This window comes from Dendrobates tinctorius, unplaced genomic scaffold (assembly GCF_039654945.1).
Source record: "Dendrobates tinctorius isolate UK_male_01 unplaced genomic scaffold, ASM3965494v1 ptg000224l, whole genome shotgun sequence".
In the NCBI taxonomy this organism is placed as follows: Eukaryota; Metazoa; Chordata; class Amphibia; order Anura; family Dendrobatidae; genus Dendrobates; species Dendrobates tinctorius.
In genome coordinates, this window is record NW_027361891.1 from 23297 (window position 1) to 48680 (window position 25384).

Genomic DNA, 25384 nt, shown 5'->3' on the forward strand with positions numbered 1-25384 from the left:
GAAAATAAAAAGTAGTGGGCTAAAACATCATTTTTGAGGAAAAAATATTTTTTTATTTTCATGGCTCTGCGTTTTTATAAACTTCTGTGAAGCACTTGGGGGTTCAGAGTGCTCAGTCACTACACATCTAGATAAGCTTCTTGGGGGTTCTAGTTTCCAAAATGGGGTCACTTGTGGGGGGGTTCTACTGTTTAGGCACATCAGGGGCTCTGCAAACGCAACATGACGCCCGCAGACCATTCCATCAAAGTCTGCATTCCAAAATGGCTCTCCTTCCCTTCTGAGCTCTCCCATGCTCCCAAACAGTGGTCCCCCCCCCACCATCACATACGGGGTATCGGTGTACTCAGGACAAATTGGACAACTTTTGTGGTCCAATTTCTCCTGTTAGCCTTGTGAAAATAAAAAATAGTGGGCTAAAAAATCATTTTTGAGCAAAAAAAATGATTTTGTATTTTCACTGCTCTGCGTTATAAACTTCTGTGAAGCACTTGAGGGTTCAAAGTCCTCACCACACATCTAGATAAGTTCCTTCGGGGGTCTAGTTTCCAAAATGGGGTCACTTGTGGGGGGAGCTCCAATGTTTAGGCACACAGGGGCTCTGCAAACGCGACATGGTGTCCGCTAACGATTGGAGCTAATTTTCCAATCAAAAAGTGAAATGGCGCTGCTTCCCTTCCGGGCCCTGCCGTGCGCCCAAACAGTGGATTATGACCACTTATGAGGTATTGGTGTACTCAGGAGAAATTGCCCAACAAATTTTAGGATCCATTTTATCCTGTTGCCCATGTGAAAATGAAAAAACTACTGCTAAATGAAAAGAAAAAAACTGAGGCTAAATAAAATTTTTGTGAAAAGTACTTTTTTTTTTTTTTTTTTACTGATCAATTTGTGAAGCACCTCACTTTGCATCTACATAAGTTCCTTGGAGGGTCTAGTTTCCAGAATGGGGTCACTTGTGGGGGAGTTCCAATGTTTAGGCGCACAGTGGCTCTCCAAATGTGACATGGCAACCGCTAAATATTCAAGCATATTTTCCATTCAAAAAGTCAATGGCGCTCCTTCCCTTCTGAGCCCTGTTGTGCGCACAAACAGTGGTTTATGACCACATATGAGGTATCTGTGTACTCAGGAGAAATTGCCCAACAAATTTTTGGATCAATTTTATCCTGTTACCCATGTGAAAATGAAAAAAAACTACTGCTAAAAGAAAATTTTTGTTGGAAAAATTAAAATGTCCATTTTTTCCTTTCACGTTGCTTTAGTTCCTGTGAAGCACCTAAAGGGTTAATAATCTTGAATGTAGTTTTGAATAGCTTGAGGGGTGCAGTTTTTAGAATGGTGTCACTTTTGGGTATTTTCTGCCATATTAGACCCCTCAAAGTGACTTCAAATGTGAGGTGGTCCCTAAAAAAAAAAATGGTTTTGTAAATTTTGTTGTAAAAATGAGAAATCGCTGGTCAACTTTTAACCCTTATAACAAAACCAAAAAAAATTTTGTTTCCAAAATTGTGCTGATGTAAAGTAGACATATGGGAAATGTTATTTAGTAACTATTTTGTGTCTTATATCTCTCTGGTTTAACAGAATAAAAATTCAAAATTTGAAAATTGCGAAATTTTCGCCAAATTTCCTTTTTTTTCACAAATAAACGCAAAAATTATCGACTTAAATTTACCACTAGCATGAAGCCCAATATGTCACCAAAAAGCAATCTTGGAATCGCTAGGATGCGTTGAAGCGTTCCTGAGTTATTACCTCATAAAGGGACACTGGTTAGAATTGCAAAAAATGGCCAGGTCATTAAGGTCAAAATAGGCTGGGTCATGAAGGGGTTAAATAACCTAATTGATAGCTGTCAAGGTGTGTAAGTGCGTATATATCTGAGCGTAGCTCTCATGCTGAATAAATTGAGATTTTTTTTTATACAAAATGTTGTTTTTTTCAATCATTTGTACATCATTATCCTGTCTATCCTTTCTGTGATTTCCATAATTCCATTACTTTTCCTTCTTGGTGTTGCAATTTCAGCATTAAGAGTATGTTGTGTTCACAGATATTAATCCAGTTATTAACTTTCATGCATACTACCTTATTTGCTAATTGTGTGTAATTGTTTTTTATAGGAAAGACCAGAATTTACTGTCCCCCGTGAATTGCTGGTATTTACTTTTGAACCAAGTGAGGAGAGAAAGCAAAGATCACGCAACGCTGAGTGATATTTACCTAAACAACGTTATAATGCGGTTCATGCAGATTAGTGAGGACTCCACAAGGATGTTCAAAAAGGTATAGTTTCTTCCAGCACCCAACCATGCATGTCGCTGTATGATGAGCTTCTCCTGCTATTTTTATTGCTATGGTTAATGTTTGTTAGGATCTGCTCTCATTTGAGTCATGAGTTCAGTTATAAATGGAAACCATGATACAATGCTGGATCCAGCCCATGACTGACAATGCCAGATACCTGTAATGGTAATGCAAGGAATGTTATTTATTTATTTTTTTAAATCATACTTTAACATTTTACCTTCTTCCGAAATGTAATTGTTATGAAATGATTGTACCAAATTATCTAAAAACAGTATTATGATGACTGATGCTTTTGTGTTTGCATTGTATCCTTGAAATTACACAATGTAGAGGAAAGGACCAAAAATTATAAGATTTGTCTGTTTTCTTACAGCAACATAGTTCACTGGACCACATGGGATTAGATCCTCTTATCACCAGCGTACAATGTGTTTCTTCTTACACCCTACAAGGTTTTTTTTTATATCCAGCAAATAACAAGTTATAGTGATAATTGTCTGTAAGTGGATTTTCTGCTTGATGGGAGTCTGACAGTCACCATTATCACCATTAAGACCCCATCATGGGAGATAGGAGAATGTGAGCAATTTTTCCTGAAAAAGTGCTACCTTAGCTACCTCGCCTACTGTAGCTACCTCGCCTACTGTAGCGTGCATTAAGTATCCACTCAGACCTATTGATCCCTCTTTATTATTGGCCTTCACTATAGATTTGTGGTGAAAATATTTTATATGCTGTCCTAAGTCAATCCAGGATTTCGGGGGTCACTGTTTCTATGACTGATGTAATTTACAATGGCTTTTTTTTTTTTTTGGGGGGGTGGTTTATCAGTTCACGTGGAGAATATGGAACACAGAAAAACACAGTACAACAAATGTGAAAAAATACTCTGCTGTAAAATAATTCCAACAATGAACAGCAAGTGCTAGTAAAAAGGTGATAAAACAGGGTATTTAGTTGATACGTTTTTTGCAAAAAATGTACGCTAAGCCGCTCCACCAATGCCAAGGTATACCCGTCAGAGCAGTCCTATCCAATGTATTTAAAACCTGACCATGTGAACAGTACCTATATGAGCAGGGTTCAGAGAGGCAATGTCTGATGTGGGCATGCTGTGTGAGATGGCTTTATATGTGCATGGCTCACAAGGGAGGGGTGGAAACCTCCCCAAGACTTGCAAAAGCAAGAAACCAATGGAATAAAAACGAACACATAGTCCATGCACATACAGTGAACAAGTCGGTAAGACAGTGTTCACACCACCTTTTATTCCATGTAGAGAACATGCCTACAACTGTGAACATTTGTTTTTCTTTTTATCGTGAAGGAAACAACATATTAACCAAAAACGTCAGTGTGCATAACTGTTCACTACCTAAAGTCAGTACTTTGTAGAATGTCCTTTTGTGACAAATACAGCTTAAAGTCGCTTTGGATAAGCTCTGAGCTTCCCACATCTTGCCACTATGATTTTTGCCCATTCCTCAAGCAAAACTACTCCAGCTCCTTCAAGTTTGCTGTTCACCAGCCCACTCCTTCCATAAAGGACAGATACTCCAGTCTCTGCTTAGGAACTCTGCGGCTCTATCAAGGTTACCTTTTGATCTCTGTGCTGCCTCTGATTAATTCCCTTGTTGCCCGGGCTGAGCGTTTTGGTGGGCGGCCCTCTCTTGGCAGGTTTGTTGTGGTACCATGTCCTTCCATTTGAGGATACTGGATTTGATGGTGCTCCACGGGATCATCAGAGATAGGGATTTTTTTTTAGAACCCAACCTTGTCTTGTACTTCTCAACAACTTTGTGGCTGATTTGTTTGGTGATCTCCTTGATCTTCATTGTGTTGTTTGGTTAGTGGTGTCTCTTGCTTAAAGGGAATCTGTCACCTCATTTTCGCCCTGTGAGATGTGGCCACCTCCATCAGGGGCTTATCTACAGCATTCTGTAATGCTGTAGCTAAGCCCCCGATGTAACCTGAAAGATAAGAAAAACGAGTTATATTATACTCACCCGGGGGGGCGGTCCGGTCCGATGGGTGTTGCAGACCGGCGTCTCCCATCTTCTAGCGATGACGTCCTCCTCCTTCTGTCTGGCTTTTCAGGAAAGGTTTGTATATACTGACAGACATTTAACACTTAGTATGCACACAGGTGGACTTCCTTTCACTAAGCATATGACTTATGAAAGTAATTGCTTGCACCAGAAATTTTTAGGCGCTTAATCACAAAAGAGGTGAATACATGTGCACATGTCAATTTTTAGTTATTTGATCCCATACATTTTATAATTCCATTTATGCCTATATTTTTCTGACTTCACTTCACCAACTTAGATTATTTAGTGCTGATGTATCTCGCACAAATCTGAATACAAAAATATTTTTAAACACAGGTTAAGTAACAAAATGGTAAACAGCCAAGGGGGTTAATACTTTTGCAAGTCACTGTAGACATTGCTAATGAAGGTTTTTATATGGAAACTCCCAATCCCTTCTGACAATGTCAGGGTTCCAACCTGATTTAGAAAATTGAAAACCCAAAATGAACTATAAATATTACTAATTTTGATAAGTAAAACATGTCTACAGCTTAGAATAGCGATATTTCAGCGAATCTGTGACCAATTTTCAAAATTCAGATGGTTAGATCTCGTAGAACTGGTGAGGCTAGTGTACTTATTTGAAATCCATGTCAGCATTTTATGTGTCCACCTGAAGTGTGAAAGAGAACCAGTGTCCAATTCACAGGAGGCAGGGAGGAGGGACACATGACGAGCTGCCAAGTGGGTGGAGATTACTTTCAAAGTTTGAAAAGAGTTAGAGCCCAACATAGCCATTCTGGCATGGATTTTCAAAGTAAGTAGTTATAAAAAGGAAAATGGACCAATGCAAAAGTTTGGGCACAGAGGGAGATTTGTGTTCTCCAATAACTTTGACCAAGGTTTCAGACCTTAATTAGCCTGTTAGGGTTATGATTTGTTAACTATCATCATTACAAAAGGCCAGGTGAAGCAAATTTCCCAGTTTTATATAATCCCATCCACCTCTAACCTTGTGCCAAAAAATAGTAGCTATGGGTTCTTCTAAGAAGCTGTCTGGCACTCTGAAAATGAAAATGGTGGAGGCCCGCAGAGCAGGAGAAAGCTATAAGAAGATAGCAAAGTGTTTTCAACTTGCCCTTTCCTAAGTTCGAAAAGTAGGTAAGAAATGGCAGTTAACAGGAACAGTGGAGGTTAAGATAAGGTCTGGAAGATTAAGAAAAATTTCAGTGAGAGCTTCTCGTAGGATTGCTAAAGCGGCAAATCAGAACCCCTGCTTGACTGCAAAAGATTTTCAGAAAGATTTAGCAGACTCTCTCGAGTTGTGGTACATTGTTCTAATGTTTAGAGACACCTGCACAAATATGGCCTTCATGGAAGAGTCATCAGAAGAAAACTTCTCCTTCGTCCTTGCCATAAAATTCAGTGTCAGAAGTATGCAAAAGAACAACTAAACAAAATTGTGATGCATTTTGGAAACAAGTCCTGTGGACCAATGAGGTTAAAGTAGTACTCTTTGGCTACAATGATCAAAGGTATGTGTAGAGAGAAAAGGGCAGGAAAATTTCAGGGAAAGAACTATCAAGTCAGCAGGCTTCAGTGGAGCCTACTGAGACAGACTAAGGGACCTTTTTAAACACTTAAGGCCCTTTTACATTTAGCGATGCACCAGCGATCCGACCCGGTCAGGATCGCTGGTGCATCGCTAAATGAGTGCTAGTGAGCTTTCACACAGAAAGATCTCACAGCGATGCAGCAGCGACGCAGCGGACGATACTCAGCTTTCACACACAGCGATCCAGACGTCCTCCCGCCCGCGTCCAGCGTCGCTTGTCTCACACAGCAGGAAGCCCAGCAGGATTCAGACGACGAGAAATGGAGCCGCCCGATCAGCGATAAGCAGCGGGGGAGCCTGTCGGAGGTAAGTATCACACATAGCGATATCGCTAGCGATATTGCTATGTGTAAAACCCCCTTTAGGAAGCCTTTGCAGGTGTTTTACTTATTCTAATTTACTGAGATAATGACTTTTGGGTTTTCATTGGCTGTAAGCCATAATCATCAACATTAACGAATAAATACTTAAAATAGATCACTCTGTTTGTAATGACTCTATATATTGAGTTTCACTTTTTGTTTTGAAGATCTGAAATAAATTAAGCTTTTGATGATCTAATTTTGTGAGAAGCACCTGCGTATCTGCACACTGTAATCCATCGTTAGAGACATGGACCTAAAACTGTCTAAAAAGCAGGGTTTGCAGATTTTTCTAGTCTAAGGTCAGGTTGACGTGATCAATATTTTACATCAGTATTTCCAAAATCAGGAGAGGAATAGTCAGAGGAAAAGTACCGTATATACTTGAGTATTAGCTGAGTTTTCAGCATATTTTTTTGTGCTGAAAACATCACCCTCGGCTTATACTAGAGTGAGGGTCCAGAAGATGGAGGGACTGTGGAGGAGCAGTGGGTCACGGGAGGCAGGAGACTGCTGCTGCAGCTAAAGCCTGTGGCCGCTACTAAAGAGAAAAGAATATTCACCGTGCTGTGAGTGGAGAGAAGTGAATATTCATTTCTCTTAGGTAGCGGGCACACGTAACTGTCCGGCAGCTGCAGGAAGCTAGCGGCTGCGACTACAGTACCTGCTATTACAGAGAAATGAATATTCACTGCTCTCCACGCACATAGTCTCGACTTACAGAGTAGTGAGTATTCCAGCAGCTCTGCTCTGCTTGTGAGCAGTGCATGACGACCGTGCTGCTCGCAGCTTAAAGCATAAATCAGCTTCTTGTACCAGAACAAGACGCTGCAAGGGAGTGCAGGAAGGTAAGTAGGATGGTTTATTTTTTATGTTTTTTGATGGGGGCCATGCAAACAAGGATGGGGATGAGGAGCCCTTCAGACCAGGATGGGGAATGAGGAGTCATGCTTACCCGGCATGTACTTGAGTCAATAAGTTTTCCCAGTTTTTTGTGGTAAAATTAGGTGGCTTGGCTTATACTCGAGTATATACTGTATAATTGAAATACTGAATGTGTGAACATGACCTAAGAGCCATATTGTCAGATTACACCATTCCAGAAGCCCATGTGAGTCATAAATGTTTGATACGTGGGTTCCACTTCTGAGACTCCTCTAACGTTTGGGTAAACATGGCCTCCTTCTTGGCGCACTGGTGGGGACCATATACTATTTGTATGCTGTTATCTCCATTGTAGTGTTTACCAAGTAAGGCATACACCATAACAATAGCTGCAATAATAATACAAAATGAAACACTGCTGTAGTTACCTGAATAGGTTAAATTAAGAGGAAGAGCCCCTCTTTGGATCCTAAGCATTCTTGTTTATTTTCTTAAACTTCATTAGTGGTTTCTAAGTGAAATGCTGAAGTGAGCTCCTTTCCAGCAGATTAGCTTGATTCCTTTCATTATCACACATGCTAAGACATGCACTCAGATGAGCACTGCATGCACCCTGAAGGCCCAAGGTCTGGGGTTTCCAAGGCTTTGGCTTCCTCGGAATTCTTCCTTCTGCTTCCAGCATCTTGTTAGCATCTGTCATCACTCCCAATTGAGGATGTGAAAGGCTGTGTTCATTGGAACACTCTGCTCCACTTCCAATAGAACCACTGCAGCCAGTTTGCATCCTAAATGTCTCTGTTTTTGTGCCCAGTGTTGCGTGGAGTGCCAGAAATCACAAGGAATGTGCCCCCCAAAATAGGATTCACTATAGCTATGCTGGGCTCCGTTGTTAATTGTACCAATCATGCCAGCTTAGGCTTTTTTTCCCCGTTACTGCGTCTTTGTCTACAAGTAACTAGCAAACTTTTTATTAGTGTCATTAATTCTTTCCATTTTAATGTCAAAGTTTATATGATTAAATCTTTTTAGTGAGGACGCAATGATTGTTAACCTCTTTACAGCCAGATTACTTTTTCAGTTATAATAGGTTTTATGACACTTTTCTGTTACATTAGTTTCACAATAGACAGCTGCAGCCCTGTTGCTGTCTGTTACTGTCTATTCAGACATCACAACCATTCACATTGAATTTTAGCAAAGCTACAACTTTATTACAAGAAAAACAAGGAGCTAAAGCATCCAACATGATCACAATGTGCCTATAAGACCATGTAAGATACAGTACACCTGCCTGTGTTACTCGCATGGCTAATTATATATATCTATATATATATATATATATATATATATATATATATATATATATATATATATATATATATATATATATATATATATATATATAGATAGTTGTGCGCAAAAGTTTACATACCCCTGCAGAATTTTGCTTTCTTGACCTTTCTTCAGAGAATATGAATGATTGTGATCAGGTGAGGATGTTCCCATTAGTAGCCATTCAAACCCATTTGGGTCAACTTCTGTGCGTGTTATCAGGCCAATATCATCAGGGTATGTGAACTTTTGATCAGGGTCATTTGGATGTTTTGGGTTGTCATTATGATTTAGGCTATGTGCACACGTAGCAAAACTCTCGCGGAAGTTACCGCGAGAATTCCGGAATTCCATTCCGCTGGAAAATCACATTTTAAATTCCCGCGATTTTCCCATGGAAAAACTAGCGATTTGCAAGCATTTGTAGCTTGCAGAATGCTAGCATTTTCCAAGCGATCTGTAGCATCGCTTGAACTGATTGACAGGTTGGTCACACTCGTCAAACATAGTGTTTGACGAGTGTGACCAACTTTTTACTAAAGAGGCTGCCTATGCGGCATCAATAGTAAAAGATATAATGTTAAAAATAATTTAAAAAAAAAAATGGTGTTATATTCACCTTCCGACATCCCGCACAGCCTTCCTGGGCCTCAGCGATGCTTCCGTTCCCAGTAATGCCTTGCGAGACCTTTGATGACGTTGCGGTCTCGCGAGGAATTGGGGCCGCAACATCATCAAAGGTCTCGCAAGGCATTACTGGGAACGGAAGCATCGCTGAGGCCCGGGAAGGCTGCCCGGGACGCCGGCAGGTGAATATAACACCATTTTTTATTCTATTTTTTACAGGGATATGGTACCCAGAGCCAGGAGGACAGTCTCCTCTCCTCCAGACCGTGGGTACCATCCGCAAATGTTCTGCTTACTTTTCGCATGGTGGGAAGTAAGCGGAACAATGCAATCCTATGGGTGCGGGATCGCCGCGATTCCGCAAAATAATGAGCATGCTGCATATTTTTCCACGATGCGATGCCGCCGCCTGAAAATCCGCAGCATTAGCACAGCATTGCGGAATCCCATAGGATTTGCATGGGATGCTGGGTTTTTGCGTTTTTGTGGCAAAATCGCGCGTTAAAAACCGCTGCGAAAACTCAATAAAACTGCGACGTGTGAACGCAGCCTTAAATAGAGAAACACCGTAGTTTGACAATAAATGGTTTCACCCAACCACTAACCATGAGTGTAGAAAAATTTTGGTGTCATCATTCATGTTGACTGAAAAAAGGGCAAGAAAGCAAAAATTCTGCCGGGGTATGTAAACTTTATAGCTGGACCAGCACCTCCTAAGGCTGTGTGCACACGCTGCGGATTATGTGCGGATTCATCCGCGCGGATTTTGTAAAATCCGCAGGTGAAACCGCAGGTCAAAAGACCTGCGGTTTTACCTGCGGATTGCTCTGCGGTTTTGCCCTGCGGTTTTTCATCTCCTCAATGGAGGAGATGGCAAACCGCAGGAGAATCCGCAGAAAGAATTGACATGTCAATTCTTTCTGCGGATTGAAAACCGCAGATAATCCGCGCGGAAAATTCCGCACCGTCTGCACTGCGGTTTTTGATTCCCATAGGGAATCATGGTACTGTACACCGCAGCAAAAACTGCTGCGGGTCCGCAGCGGCCGGAACTGCGGCAAAATCCGCGTCGTGTGCACACAGCCTTAGTGCGAATAGGTGCAAGCTGCAATGACTGCATTGTATAGAAAAAGGAAACACATCAGCACTCTATATAAGCCAATAAATAACATTTCCCACATGTCTGCTTTACATTAGCACCATTTGTAAAATGTTTTTATTTTGTTAGCTTTTTAAAAGGTTTAAAAATGTAGCAGTAATTTTCATTTTTTTCAAGAAAATGTGCAAAACTTTATTTTTTAGGGACCAATTAAGTTTTGAAGTGACTTTGGGGGTCCTATATATTGGTGATACAATTTAAAAAAAAAAAAAATCACCCCTCAACCTATTCAAAATTACTTTCTGGTAGCTTATTAACCCTTCTGGTGCTTTTCAGGAATTAATGCAAAGTGGCATAACCAGATTTAAGTAGTTCATTTTTGCCCTGTAAATGTTGATAAATTCTGAACAGGCCTCTGTAGCCGGCAGACTCTAAGGCCATTATTTGGCCATGAATTTCCATCACCAACATCAGGACCACACAATCAAAATCTCAGGGTGCCCCCCACACTCTGTTAACTATCTAGGTGCTGTATTGATTGACAGTAGCATTTAAGGGGTTAAACGACTATAGTTAGTACTAACACTGATCGTAGTGGGTTTAGCTCGTTTGTCTGCATGGTTTTTGCAAAAAGTGCGCATTCCAAACATACAACTTTTGTGAGAAAAATCTCATGTCAGTATGGCTTACACCCACAACAGGGCATGCCCGCAGCCATTACCTGTTACCCTACTCATTTTGCTTTCCGGAGTATTGCAGCTAAATACTTGAATAACTTGAGGTTTTTGCTTCCTCTATATATTCGGGGTAAACCCAAAAAAATGACAATTACATAATGATTATTTTCTTTATTCAAGATAACATCTTGAATACACTAATCCCCTTAAATACCGTCCATTAGATGATGCTGTTACATGCCTCCACCTATTTGTTTCTTAACTTCTTCAACATTCTGAAAATGCTTTTCCCTTTAGATTTTTCTTCATTCTTGGGAATAAGAAGTCATTGAAGAGGGCTAGGTCAGGCGAGTAAGGGGGTGAAAAAACATTGTCATGCCGTTTTTTTTTTTTTTTTTTTGCAAAAAATTGGTTGATTTTCAACACTTTGGGGGCAGACGCGTTGTCATTATGAAGCAGCCAGTCCCCCGCTTACCACAATTCAGATCATTTTTTTTCTCACCTCACGCAATCACTTCAGCACTTGCAGATAGTAGTGTTAAAGCGCTGCGGAATATGTTAGCGCTATGTAGATTATTTATTTATTCTTAATGTTGGTTCACTTTGGTGCCCTGAGGAACAAATTCAACATGAACAACTTCTTTGATGTTGAAAAAACAAACCATCATGGACTTCAAGTCTGATTTCACTTGCCGTGATTTTTTTTTGGTCAGGTTCATGAAGATGGTTTGCACTGGCAGGACTGTTTTGTTTCAGGATTATAGGTTTAACACCATGATTCATCCACTGTGATGATTTTCGACAAAAAATCAGGGTCAGTTTGTGCAAGTTCTTTCAATTCCAAGCGGGAGAGGGAAGCTCTGCCAATCCACTTGCCTACAGAAAATAATTATCCTTTTTAGAGGTACCCCCTCGTAGATAGTTTTTTTTTTTTTTTTGTTTTTTTTTTTAGATTTCTCCTGTAACTTGTAATCCTTAACTTTATTTACAGTGATATAATGTTTGAATTTAATTCTGAATATTTCTAAATGTTTTGAATTTAGGCCAAATAGGGCTTTTGGTGTGCATTACAGGAAGTGGCTGTACCAAATTACCTACTATATAGCAGTTAAGAAGACAGATATTTCAATAAACTGACCCTTAAGCTGAATTCAGACGTCTCTGCTCTCTAGATGCCAGTTTTTTCATTGGTGGGGAAGTATAAGGTCTTCTCAAGCAGTTTTGCCATTACATACATTCCCCACATAATAAGCCAATAGATGCTTTCAAACTCAGTAGCATAAGTAGAGTCCAATGGGCCCTGGTGCAAAATTTGGACCTGGGCCCCACCTGCATTTTCCAGATCCAGTGTAGACAAATGTGTTGGATGAGAAAGCTAGCAATGTCCCCAATCCTGTAATTATGTTCCCGATCCTGGCCCCTTCCTGTAATAAGTCCCCCATCCTATGCCTCTTTCCTGTAATAATGTTCTCGATCCTGGCCCCTTCCTATAATGTTCCCTATTCTGGGCCCCTTCCAGCAATAATGTCCCCCATCCTGGGCTCAATCCTGGTATGCTATGCCCCATCCTTGGCTTCTTCCAGTAATAATGTCCCTGTTCTGCGGCTTTTATCCAATATATATTATAAAATTAAGCTATCCTACTAATCTTCCCCTCTCCCGTGATGTGTGACATCCTCTTTCCATAGCCTGCACAGAAGCCAGCAGCTGACCTAAGCATGCAAGTGACGGGCAGCCATGACGTCACTGTAAAGCCCCACTAGAGACTTGCACAGCAGCGTGTATTGCAGTGCAGAGACCCAGCGGGTCTCTGTGGCACAATACATTTCTTCCCCAGACACACATCCAGCTAAAATAGCTGCTGGCATTGACTGGCCTCCCTCCAGCACAGGCCCGGCTATTCGCGCACCCTGTTAGTTATGCCTCTGTTCATATTCACAAACCTTCAAAATCCCAAAGTCTCTTCTAGTAAACACATGTCTGTAAATTTGCCTTCTATCAGATCAAGGGGTTAAAGTGGAGGTGGGTTACATTATGGTGAACTTGGACCCTTATCATAATCTAGTCTAATCTGGAAATATGCATAAATGAACACGGGCCTGCTAACATTCATTCCTGACATAGTGGGTTTAGGATTAAAAGCTGAAATGTGAAAAGACAACATTTCTTTGGTTTAGTGTCTTGACCAAAGCTTAGATCTGCACAGGCTACATCTTCATTATATTGTGAGGCTGAGTAAAGTGCTTATAAGTAGAAACTTTCTGCATCACATATGTTTGCCGGTGTCATAACTTCATGCTCTTTCATCATGGTCCGGCCTCTTTCCCTCTTTCATCTCCCAGCACCAGCTGTGTTTATTCTTGACATATAAAACCATAGACTTTTTCAAAGCCACACTGCCAGTCCACCGGGGTGTCTAAACTCATAGATGCTTTAGAAGATAGACATGGGTATTGATTGTAATTCTAGACAAGCCTAGTGATGTTTGTCTTGTATGTATTATGTTTTGTATGTTTTTTTAGGTTTTTTAGGCAGTCCTGATTTACAGATCTGTGTAACCTCATGCAGAATCTCGCCGTAGTCTGTATTCCACCTAACTTACTAGGCTGAGAGCAAACCTCCTGTAGACATTGACCCTTTGTAACTGTAGCATTTTATTCTGTCCCTAAATTATTCATCATACATTTTCTTTAAATAATTTGGGAACCTTTTTCCAGCTTGCTGCATGTCAGGTTTGTGGATGACTTGCTGTAATCTTGGGTGCACGTCAAATAAATCCACTGTGGAAATATTAAAAAATATATTTAATGGTAAAAATAAGTTATGACTAGTGTTGAACGATACCACCCAATATTGAAAAATATCGGATTGGATTGGATCGGCTGATATCCAAAAAGTATCGGGTATCGCCGATTCCGATCCCGGAAGTCCCATTCAAGTCAATGGAACAGAAATATCGGAATGAAAAAAACCCTTTCTTTCCTTGTAGGTTAATTCTACATGAAGAAAAACAACTAATAATGTAGAATGTATTGTGGGAGGTGTAGGAGACATTAAAGCCATAGAGGTTTAGCCCAATCAAATGGAATAGCAGGAATTAAATTTTTTTTTTTAAAGACTTTCGGAGTTACAAAGATATTGACTGTTAACCTCTTTTATATTTTGTCAGATATGTATGTTTATCGGTCGTCCATGACAGCACCACCTGAGAGAGAGGATCCGCCCTTTAGGAACAGGAAACCTACAGATACAAAAAGGGTGGCACCTCTCCCACGCATCAGTTGGTTTCCTGTTCCTAGAGGACAGGACTCCCTACAGATCGTCCGTCATGGAGTCGTCATGGATTCCCAGGCCGTCTGACCGACCCAGGTAGCGGGGGGGTCTCCTACCTCGGTCAGTGCGGGGTCCCTGGAAGCGCCACGGTGGGGCCGGATAGGTCACCACGGCAGTGGACGGAGCAGGTGGAGCAGAGGGTCCGGTGGACACCGCCTCCAGAGCGCCAGCACCGGGTACGTATGCCCCGGGCCCTCCTGGTGCGCTCCCCCGGGTCCGGTCCTCCCGGTCGACGTCGGCGGTCATGGCGGCGCGCGCGGGGCTGGGAGGCATTCCGGGCGGGGGGCGCCGTGCCGGCTCCTTCGCGCGCGCTCCCGCAAAGCTCTGGTGAGCGGCGGAAGGGGCGGAGTCGGGAACGCCGAAACCGGAAGTCGGGTGCCGGCCGGCTTCCGATGCGCGCCGCGGGTGCACGCCTGTCCGGGGGTCGCGGGCGGCGGCTTCGGGAAGGTGGGGGGGGCCGGAGCATGGGGGGAGGTCATGGGAGAATCCCGGGTGGGTGGTGCCATGGCCAGATCCCTGCTGACCCGGACACCAAGAGGCCATATAAGGCAGGTGGGGACGCTGCTGGGTTGCTTCCGAAGGGCTCAGCGATGGATACGACGGAAGCCCCCATAGACCAGCAGGACGAGGCGCAGGAGCGCCCGCAGAAACAGGCCACAACAAAACCACATACGAGTGGCCAGCAAAAGAAACAGACGACCAAGCGACCAAAGCCGCGGAAGTTCCTCCAGACTAAAGGATCCCCCTGCCTCCCTCCGTGATCCGGTACCTGCTTCAACTGCATGGGTAAGAGATCTCCGTGAATGTACCCTGATGCAGTGTTCCCTTATGTCTTTTCGCAGGGGAAGAAAGCTACGGGAAAACGGAAGCACAGGGAATGTGCCCTCTGTAGTTGCCCCCTACCAGATGGCCACCCTAAAAAGTTATGTCAGCCATGCATACGACAGACGGTAGGGGTTGATAGAGACAGGGAGTCCAGGGGTAGATTGTCAGGCCCTTATACTCTCCCCCGTTTACGCAGGTAGCGGAAGAGACACCTGACTTCAATTCAAGCCTGAGGGAGATAATCAGGTCGGAGATGAATGTCTTATCTCAAGGGGAACAGTCTAGAAGAAGAGAGGCTAGTGTTTCAGGCTCGGAGGCCTCAGTCACCCCTAGGAAAGGCGATAACTCCTCGGCCTCCTCCTCGTCTTCCTCGGATGAAGACTCTAGCCGGTTCTGCTTCCCCTTAGATCAAATGGACAGACTAGTGAAGGCAATAAGGTCCACCATGGGGGTAGCGGACACAAAACGGGAACTCTCAGCACAGGACATAATGTTCGGGGGTCTAGACCCCAGAAAACGCAGGGCTTTTCCATTAAATGACAAAGTCCAGAGCCTGATAGACAGAGAATGGAAAAGACCTGAACAAAGGGGCACCATGCCACCAGCTTTCAAGCGAAGATACCCCTTTGATGACCCAGTAGTAAGCAGATGGGATAAGGCCCCGAAACTAGATGCAGCAGTAGCCAAAGCGTCCAAAAAATCCTCCATACCCTTTGACGATATGGCCTCCTTGAAAGATCCGCTAGATAAAAAAGCAGATTCTTTTCTAAAGGGAACATGGGAAATGTCAGCAGGCGCACTAAGACCAGCGATAGCTGCCACCTGTACAGCCAGATCCATGATGGTCTGGCTAGATCAACTGGATTCCGAGCTAAAAGACGGAACCTCAAGAGCATCCATTCGAAAAAATCTGACGATCATCCAGAATGCCGCTGCGTTTTTAGCCGATGCTTCAGCAGACTCTGCAAGGATGGCGGCTAGAGCCGCGGGTCTATCTAATGCAGCGCGGAGAGCGCTCTGGTTAAAGTGCTGGCCGGGAGATATTCAGGCCCGGTCCCGTCTCTGTTCCATTCCTTGCGAGGGGGAGTATCTATTCGGCCCCATCCTGGACGAATTATTAGAAAAAGCTGGGGATGACAAAAAGAAATTTCCCAGTCTGCCGAATCCTTCTTATAGACGTCCCTTTACCAGGAAAGGATATTGCCGTAGAAGGCCGTCCAGAGATCAGGGCAGATGGGATGAGAAAAGAAGGAAAGGTACAGGATTCATGTTTGGAGGAGGGGGGCGCCAGGAAGGTCCAGCTCGTGACATGAAAAAGCCGCCCCAATGACTAGCTGCCTTCTACCCAACCTGGTCGCTGATCTCTAATAGCATCTGGATACTGGGGGTAATAGCTGTGGGACTGCGACTAGAATTCTCTAGGATCCCCCATGATCGATTTAAAATCACCCCACTCGGGTCTTCTACTTCAGAACAAGCTGCCCTGGAGGCCGAGGTTCATGACCTGTGCGGCAAGAAAGTCCTAACAGAGGTTCCAGAGGGATAATGGGGGAAGGGTTTCTACTCCCCTCTGTTCCTGGTCCGCAAGCCAGACGGCTCCTTTAGGACTATAATAAACCTTAAGGCCCTCAACAAGTTTCTGGTCATACGTCCGTTTAAAATGGAAACAATTAAATCCACAATAAAATTGCTGTTCCAAAACTGCTTTATGGTGGTGTTAGATTTAAAAGACGCCTACTACCATATACCCATCCATGCAGCTCATCAGCGTTTTCTCAGAGTGGCGGTTCAGTTAGATGGGTCAGTTCGACATTTCCAATATGCGGCCCTTCCCTTTGGGGTGGCAGTCGCCCCCCAAGTATTTACTAAAGTGATAGCGGAGGTCATGGCCCATCTACGTGAGTCAGACATTCTGGTGGTCCCCTACCTGGACGATTTTCTTATCGTAGGCAAAACGGCGAATCATTGTTTGGAACAGCTAGAAAGGGCAATGTCTGCCCTAGAGCGGTTAGGATGGTTGCTGAACATCAAAAAATCTCGGTTGCAACCGATGAGAGTCCAACAATTCTTGGGCCTAATCCTAGATTCTGAGAAACAGGAATGCCGTCTGTCTCCGGAGAAGCTTGTTTGCCTCCATTACCAGGTCCTGAACGCCTCCAATAACCCCACTATGTCCCTCAGGAAAGCCATGTCCCTTCTAGGCTCTCTCTCGGCCTGTATCCCGGCAGTCCAGTGGGCCCAGTTTCATGTAAGGAAACTACAGATCGAGGTTTTATTACATCAAAAAGTCCTTGGGGGTTACTTGGAGGGCCAGCTAACCTTGTCCCGTAACACAAGGGAGTCCCTACAGTGGTGGCTAGACAAGGATAATTTATCTAAAGGGGTACCCTGGGAGTATAACATAACCCGCATAGTCACCACGGATGCTAGCCCTTCCGGTTGGGGGGCTCATATGGGTGAAATGCTAGTCCAGGACCAATGGGAACATCATCAGTTAGGAGTGTCGTCTAACCTAAAAGAATTGACAGCAGTAGAACAGGCGGCTAAAAAGCTCCTTGTGTATCTACAGGGCCATCACGTGCGAGTGTTCTCCGACAATCAGGTCACCGTGGCGTATATCAATCACCAAGGCGGGACCCGTTCCAGACCCCTGATGATTGTAGCAGAGCGGTTGTTCCAACTAGCAGAGCGGCATTTTCTATCTTTAACAGCTCTACATATAAAAGGGAAGGACAACATCACGGCAGACTTTTTAAGCCGCAATCAGCTAAAGCAAGGAGAATGGTCCCTAAACACCTCCATATTCAACCTGATTGTACAAAAGTGGGGACATCCAGAGGTAGATCTCTTCGCCACCAAGGAGAACAAAAAATTGAGACAATTCTGCTCCCTAAATCCCAGAGAGAATGCTCTGGCGGTAGATGCCTTTCTGATAAAGTGGGACTTCAGGCTAGCCTACGCCTTCCCTCCTCTGTCTCTACTACCTCTGGTGATGAGGAAAATCAGAAAAGACAGAGCAAGGGTTATAGTTATCCCTCCATTTTGGCCCAGGAGGGCATGGTTCTCATGCCTCAGGACCATGTCGGTATCCGATCCTTGGGTTCTTCCGGACATCCCGGATCTCCTATCCCAGGGCCCAGTCTTCCATCCTCAGGTGGCTGGCCTACATCTGACGGCGTGGAGTTTGAACGGTCACTGCTAGAAGAGAAAGGCTTCTCCCCAGACCTAATTAACACCCTACTTAAAAGTAGAAAAATCATTACCACGAAAATTTGTTAGAATTTGGAAAAAATTCCTTCAAAGCTCAGGAGTAGTCGCTGGGGATTCAGCACCTATAATTCAGATATTAGAGTTTCTACAGAAAGGTCTGGACATGGGGCTTTCCACCAGTACCCTTAAAGTACAAGTATCAGCCTTGGGGGCCCTTTTTAGCTGCAACATCGCTGGTAATTACTGGGTCAGCAGGTTCATTAAGGCGGCAGGCAGAACCAGACCAATAGTGAAGGATAGATTCATGCCATGGGACTTGAACCTAGTCCTCACTGCTATGACGGAAACCCCATTCGAACCTATCTCATCGGCTTCCATAAAAAACCTGTCCCTCAAAATAGCTTTCCTGGTAGCTCTAACATCAGCTCGCAGAGTAAGCGATATCCAGGCATTATCTAGGCGTCCTCCTTATTTACAGTTCAAAGAGGATAGGGTAATACTTAGACCTGATCCAGTGTACTTACCTAAGGTAGTTTCTAGCTTTTATAGGACACAGGAAATAGTCCTCCCATCCTTCCTCCCCAATCCAGCTAACGAGAAGGAAGAGAAACTACACATCCTGGATGTTAGGAGATGCCTCATAGAATATCTGGCAGTCACCGACCCCTGGAAGAAAGATAATGCCCTATTTATCTCCCATCAAGGCCCTAGGAAAGGTTGTAGAGCGTCAAAAATACACTAACCAGATGGATTAGAGAGGCGATTTCAATAGCATACACCTCAAAGGGCAGGTCGCCACCCGGGAAGCTGAGGGCGCATTCCACCAGGGCCATGGCGACCTCGTGGGCCGAAAGATCAGAAGTCTCCATTGACCAGATATGTAAGGCGGCTACTTGGTCCTCTCCGAGCACCTTTTATAGTCATTATAGGCTAGACTTGGGTGCTTCCACAGACCTCTCTTTTGGTATAAGGGTACTGCAGGCTGTAGTCCCTCCCTAAATAGTTTTACTCTCTGTAATTCGCTCAGGTGGTGCTGTCATGGATGACCGATAAAGTCTTAGTTACTCACCGGTTAACGGTATTTTTCGGAGTCCATGACAGCACCCGTATATTCTCTCCCTTTAGTTTAGTTTGGGTGTGCACGTCTTCCTCTTGTATATGCCCACTGGTGATAAACATTTATAATAATAAGTCCTCTTGTGCTCTGTAATCCAACTGATGCGTGGGAGAGGTGCCACCCTTTTTGTATCTGTAGGTTTCCTGTTCCTAAAGGGCGGATCCCCTCTCTCAGGTTGTGCTGTCATGGACTCCGAAAAATACCGTTAACCGGTGAGTAACTAAGACTTTCACTACTTCCATGCTCTTCACCTTCTTTTTTACTTCTCCCACACTTTCTCACTTCATCATCCTCAGCAGCAGCATCTTTTTCATCAACTTCTAATTCACCTTATTCATCTTCTTCTTCTTCACCTTCTTCCTATTATTCTTTTTTTTTTTACATTCTTCATATTCTTCTTATTCAACTATTATTCTTCTTCATATACTACTTCTTCATCTTTTTCCTATTCTTCTTCATCATATTCTTATTTGTGACAGGCATTCCTGTAGTTATCTATAAAAGTTTGAAGATTACACCTTACGTTCTGCCTGTCACAAAAGATTTACAACAGGATTTGTCCACGTTCAGTTTGGCCTGCAGCAGCAGGCATTTTCCAGGGGCACCACGAGGAGGAACGGACTCAGCCCCATACACTGCTTAGTCTTCTGCTTATAATTTAGATAATATCATTTGCTCTGATTTTTTTTTTTTTTTTTAATCAGATAAATTTTTATTAAATGATAACAAGTATATCATATGACATCAAGCAGTTGTTCACATATAATCTTAAATTTTTATTAACAAAACTCCCCCCCCCCCCTTTCCCCCCCTATCCCCCCCCCTCCGAGACCCCTTCAGTGTCTTCCTCATCTCTATTCCGATACTCTTTCCCACCTCCATATATACTTGTTTATTATGAACATCATCTATATCATAATACATCCTCCCCACAAATCTAACTCCATTCTACCCATGGCTGCCATATCTTATGAAATACATCGAGTTTATTTCTCTTAGTATAAATACTTTTTTCCAATGAAATTATATGCTCCACTTGCGTAAGAAAGTCTCGTCTAGTCGGAGGCTCTTCTCTGATCCAGAACCGAGCGATCAACTTCCTTGCTATGAACAACAGTCTAGCAATCGCCAGTTTGACCATGGATACTGCTACTAATTCCTCTACATACCCTAATATACAGACCAAAGGGTCTCTGGGGACTGCACAACTATATATCAATTCAATCCGACTCAATACGACTGTCCAGTATTTGCTCTGATTTTTAGTCTTATGCTTAATGTTGTTCTGCTTTTGGTTTTTCAGCTTCTTGGTCTTCTGTCTCTTGTTGTTCTGCATCTTTGTGGTTGTCTTCGTTTTGTCCTCTTGGTCATCTTCAGGGTCATCTTTTTGGTCTTCTTCGGTGTGGTCTTCAGGGTCGTCATCAGGGAGATCCAGAGTGAGAACCAAAAACCATTTCCACAAGCTTGAACTTGGAAAAGTAGCAGAAGGTACAAGAAGGCTGAGGAACTGCTGAGTACCAGCTGACGGTACTGGAACCTGGATGGTTAGCAGAAGGAACAAGAGCAAATGGAACTAGCGAGGAAAAGCTGACGGTGCTGGAACCCGGAGGGGCAGCAGAAGGAACAAGAGCCAATGGCACAACCGTGGACCAGCTGACGGTGCTGGAACACGGTTACTAAGCAGGAGGAACCTGTGCTACAAAGCACTACCAAGGACCAGCAGACGTTGCTGGAACTCGGATACCGAGAAGGAGGCACCTAGGCCAAAGGCACTGCTGAGAACCAGCTGACGGTGCTGGAACCTGGATGGATAGCAGAAGGTACCCATAATAAACAAAGTTGCAAGGCCGCGAGCAGGCCGCAGTTACCGAAACCCACAGTCCAACAGGGGGTGCTAGTCCTATTGGCACTACGGAACCAGCCTTTATTACCAGAACCCGCAGTCCACATAGGAAGCACCTAAACTGCAGGCACCATAGACTCGGCTAACCCCCCCGCAACACGACAAGACAATGTATTGGTGGCAAAGTGACGTTGACACTCCCCGGAAACAGGAGGCGTGCTGGAAACAGGCTGGGCAGGAGGGAGTACCCGTGCCAAAGACACTTCTGAGCAGCAACTGGCGATGTTGGAGCCCATGGTCAATCATGCAGCAGGCTGAGGCCTACTTGGAGCAAGTAGTAAATAAGATGTAGTGTGATTTTGGAGGCAGCAGGATACTTTGTCCTCCACACAGCAGGGGAGCAGCTGGCGTTACTGAACCCCACTAATACTGGAGCATGTGTTTTTCTCTGTGCAGACGGCACTTCCGAGCAACAACTGGCTGTGTTGAAGCCCAGGATCAATCGTGGAGCAGGCTGAGGCCTACTTGAAGCAAGTTTTATATCGGTTGTACGCTACTACTGATTGTAACCGTGCTCCACTTAGGCCTCTGGCTCCACTGTCTCTAGTATTTCCCCTGGCCTCCAACCCCGCCAGTTGCTGCTCTGAAGTGGCGTCTGCACAATCCACGCTTGTTCCTGTGTTACTGGGGCTCAGTTACGTCAGTTGATCCCCTGATGTGTGTCCGGAAAGGTCTCCTGCTCTGTCCAGATTCCCACTACTAGTAATGGGAATGTGGACAGAGTAAAAGTAAGCCGGTCAACGATATCGGAGGATAGTTGCGTGCGACGGTCTGTTAGTACACCACCTGCGGCACTAAAGACGCGTTCCGATAGTACACTGGCAGCAGGGCAAGCCAGCACCTCCAATGCATACTGGCTAAGCTCTGGCCATGTATCCAGCTTAGAGACCCAAAACTTGAAGGGGGAAGAGCCATCTTGGAGTACACTGACAGGGCAAGACATGTAGTCTGTCACCATCTGACGGAAACGTTGCCTCCTGCTGACTGGAGCCGTCTGTGATGGTGTAGACATTTGTGGCGGACACACAAAACTTTGCCACATTTGGGCCATACTGGTCTTGCCTTGTGCTGAGGCGCTGCCTCTGCTCCCTCTTTGTGCAGAGCTTCCTCCACTGCCTCGACGCACAGAGCTGCTTTGTAAAGCACTAGCAGCACTGCTGTCGGGTGGAATGGAGAACATGATGGACTGCACCAGTGTGTCTTGGTACTCCCGCATTTTACGCTCCCGGTTCAACGGTGGTATGAGGCTTTGTAAGTTGTCCCGGTAGCGAGGATCTAGGAGGGTGTACACCCAATAATCAGCAGTGTTGAGAATGTGGGTGATGCGGCGGTCGTTTCTCAAGCACTGCAGCATGAAATCAACCATGTGCTGCAGACTCCCAACTGCCAAAGAAACGCTGTCCCCTGCTTGAGGCGTCATCTCTGCCTGCTCTGCATCACCCCACCCTCGCTGTACATACGGATTAGAGCATTGTGTACCTCCCTCCTCTGGAGAGATGTCTTCCTCCTCCATTGACTCCTCCTCATCCTCCTCACAAAGTGTCCCCTGCCTAGGCCTTTGTGAGGAACCACGTAGCGCAGACTGTCCAGAAGCAGATGGCATTTGTGACTCCTCATCCTCCACCTCTTCCAAAACCTCCTCCCTTAGTGCTTGCAGTGTTTTTTGAAGCAGGCAGATAAGAGGGACAGTCATGCTGACTAGTGCATCATCTGCACTCGCCATCCGCGTGGAATCATCGAAGGCACGCAAAACGAGGCAGATGTCCTTCATAGAGGCCCACTCAGTGGTGCTGAAGTGTGACCGGCGCACAGTGCGACTTGTTTGCGCCTGATGCAGCTGGTACTCCATGACTGCTGCCTGCTGCTCACACAACCGCTCCAACATATGTAACGTTGAATTCCACCTGGTGGGTAGGTAACATATGATGCGATGTTCCGGAAGGCGTAATCGGCGCTGCAGAGCAGCAAGTGAGCGCACTCTATGCGGACCTTGTGCAGCAGTGCATCAAGATCCGGATAGTCCCTCAGAAAGCTCTGCACGACCAAGTTGAGCACATGTGCCAGACATGGGATGTGAGTGAGGTTGCCTAGGCCCAGAGCTGCCACCAGATTTCGGCCATTGTCACACACTACCAAGCCTGGCTGGAGATTCGCTGGCACAAACCACACGTCGCTCTCCTGCTTGATGGCATTCCAGAGCTCCTGCACTGTGTGGCTTCGATTGCCCAAAGAAATTAATTTGAGTACATCCTGTTGACGTTTGGCCACGGCTGTGGTCATATCGGTCGTAACAGGCTCCTGCAGCGCTGTTTCTGAGGAACTTGAGTAGGAGGAGGAGTCAATGTGTACAGACTGGATTCCTGCAATCCGTGGAGTTGGCAGAACACGTACAGCGCCACTCTCAAGATCTGTACCCGGCTCCACAACATTGACCCAATGGGCAGTGAGGGAAAGGTATTGTCCCTGTCCATGGTTACTGGTCCACGCATCGGTGGTCAGGTGGACCTTGCTACTGATGGTGTTTAGTAGCGCATGTTTTATTTTTCCCTCCACATGCTTTTGCAGGGCAGGGACGGCTTGCCTGCTGAAATAAAAGCGGCTGGGCACGGTGTATTGTGGGACTGCCAATGCCATGAAGTTCCGGAAGGTGTCAGTCTACACCAGCCTGAATGAGAGCATTTCAAGGGCCAGTAGTTTGGCAATGCCATCATTCAGAGTCTGTGCTCGGGGATGATTTGCCGAGTATGGCCGCCTTTTATCCCATGTCTGTGCTACCGATGGCTGTAGAGTGGCCTGGGAGTGTGAGGATGACTGGGAACGTGGTGCTGTGGGTGGAATGTCACTGGGTCTCCGGACAACAGTGCCAGAGGTTCTTCCTTGGCGATCCTGTGAGGAAGCCGTATCAGCTGTGTGTGAGCTGGAGGAAGAGGCCCCAACACGAGCTGAAGTGGTGGTAGGTGGTGCTGTACGTTGGCCTACGTCTTAAGTGTGTCTGTGTAACTCCACCTCGTGCTTGGTCCGCACATGTTTCCACATATTTGTGGTATTGAGGTTGCTGCCATTTTTCCCTCTTTTGACTTTCTGATGACACAGCTTGCATTTGACAAAGCAAATGTCATCTGCAACTGTGTCAAAAAAGGACCACGCACTGCAAGTCTTGGGAGCGCCCGTTTTGGCTTTTGGAAGAGGAATGCTCCTAACGGGTGCCGAAGTGGAGGCTACAGGCAACCAAGTCTGCCCTCTCCCTCTCTCTCCTGTTTTGGCCGTTCGGGGAATCTCTGCCTCAGAGCTGCTCCCGCCACCTTCCTGTTCCTCACGCCATGATGGGTCAAGGACCTCATCATCTACACTCCCCTCTTCAAACACCTGCTTCTCCTGGGTAGTCTCGCCAGCACCGTACGCACCAGAAAGTGGCACCTGAGTCTCGTCATCTGATGCGTACTGAGGTGTGCTGACCATAGGCACTGGCCCACCCGCCTCTTCAGATTCAGAGGAACAAAGAAGTTGCGCATCACTGCATACTCCCTCTTCACATTCTTGAATGCTGCTTGGCTGGCCCCCTCTTTCCAAGCCAACAGATTCCAAGAACAGAAGTAGACACTGTGATGGCTCCTGTCCAGGGCTCTCTGACTGCCTGGGCACTTTGGCAGGTGGTGAAGAGACAGATGGTTGCTCTTCAGTGCTATGGCCCTGAGAGGACGTGGAAGTCATTGAAGTCGATGCGTTGGCTGCCATCCATCCGACAATGGCTTCAATTTGTTCCTCCCGCAGCAGTGGGGTACGGCGAGGTCCTACAAAGCTGCGCATAAAGGACTGTTGCCTGCCAAAACTGGGAGATGCTGACTCACTGGTGCCCGCAGCAGGCACAGAATCCCCACATCCTCTCCCTGCAGAATCCCCACGCCCAAGTGCCTTACTCCCTGCCTTCTTATTCTTGGTAGACTGATAAAGATAGGCAGAAAAGTACAAAGGGGGGGCTTAGTGTGCTTATTCCTGAAAAGCTGGTAACAGGTATAAGAAACACTAATTTTATGAAGTGTGTGTGTGGACTAC

General features: G+C 45.0%; 1 protein-coding gene across 4 annotated transcripts in view; it reads left to right on the forward strand.

Annotated features, from left to right (window-relative positions):
- Positions 1 to 2104: 2104 nt before the first annotated feature.
- Positions 2105 to 25384, forward strand: part of SRGAP1 (SLIT-ROBO Rho GTPase activating protein 1) — a 129970-nt gene continuing 106690 nt past the window's right edge. For 2 of the 4 annotated variants that reach the window (XM_073555431.1, XM_073555433.1), the window contains exon 1: positions 2105 to 2289. In XM_073555431.1, the coding sequence (XP_073411532.1) occupies positions 2242 to 2289 (48 nt within the window). In that variant the 5' untranslated portion in view covers positions 2105 to 2241. The remainder of the gene's footprint in view (positions 2290 to 25384) is intronic. The other 2 variants (XM_073555432.1, XM_073555434.1) reach the window with 1 other exon arrangement.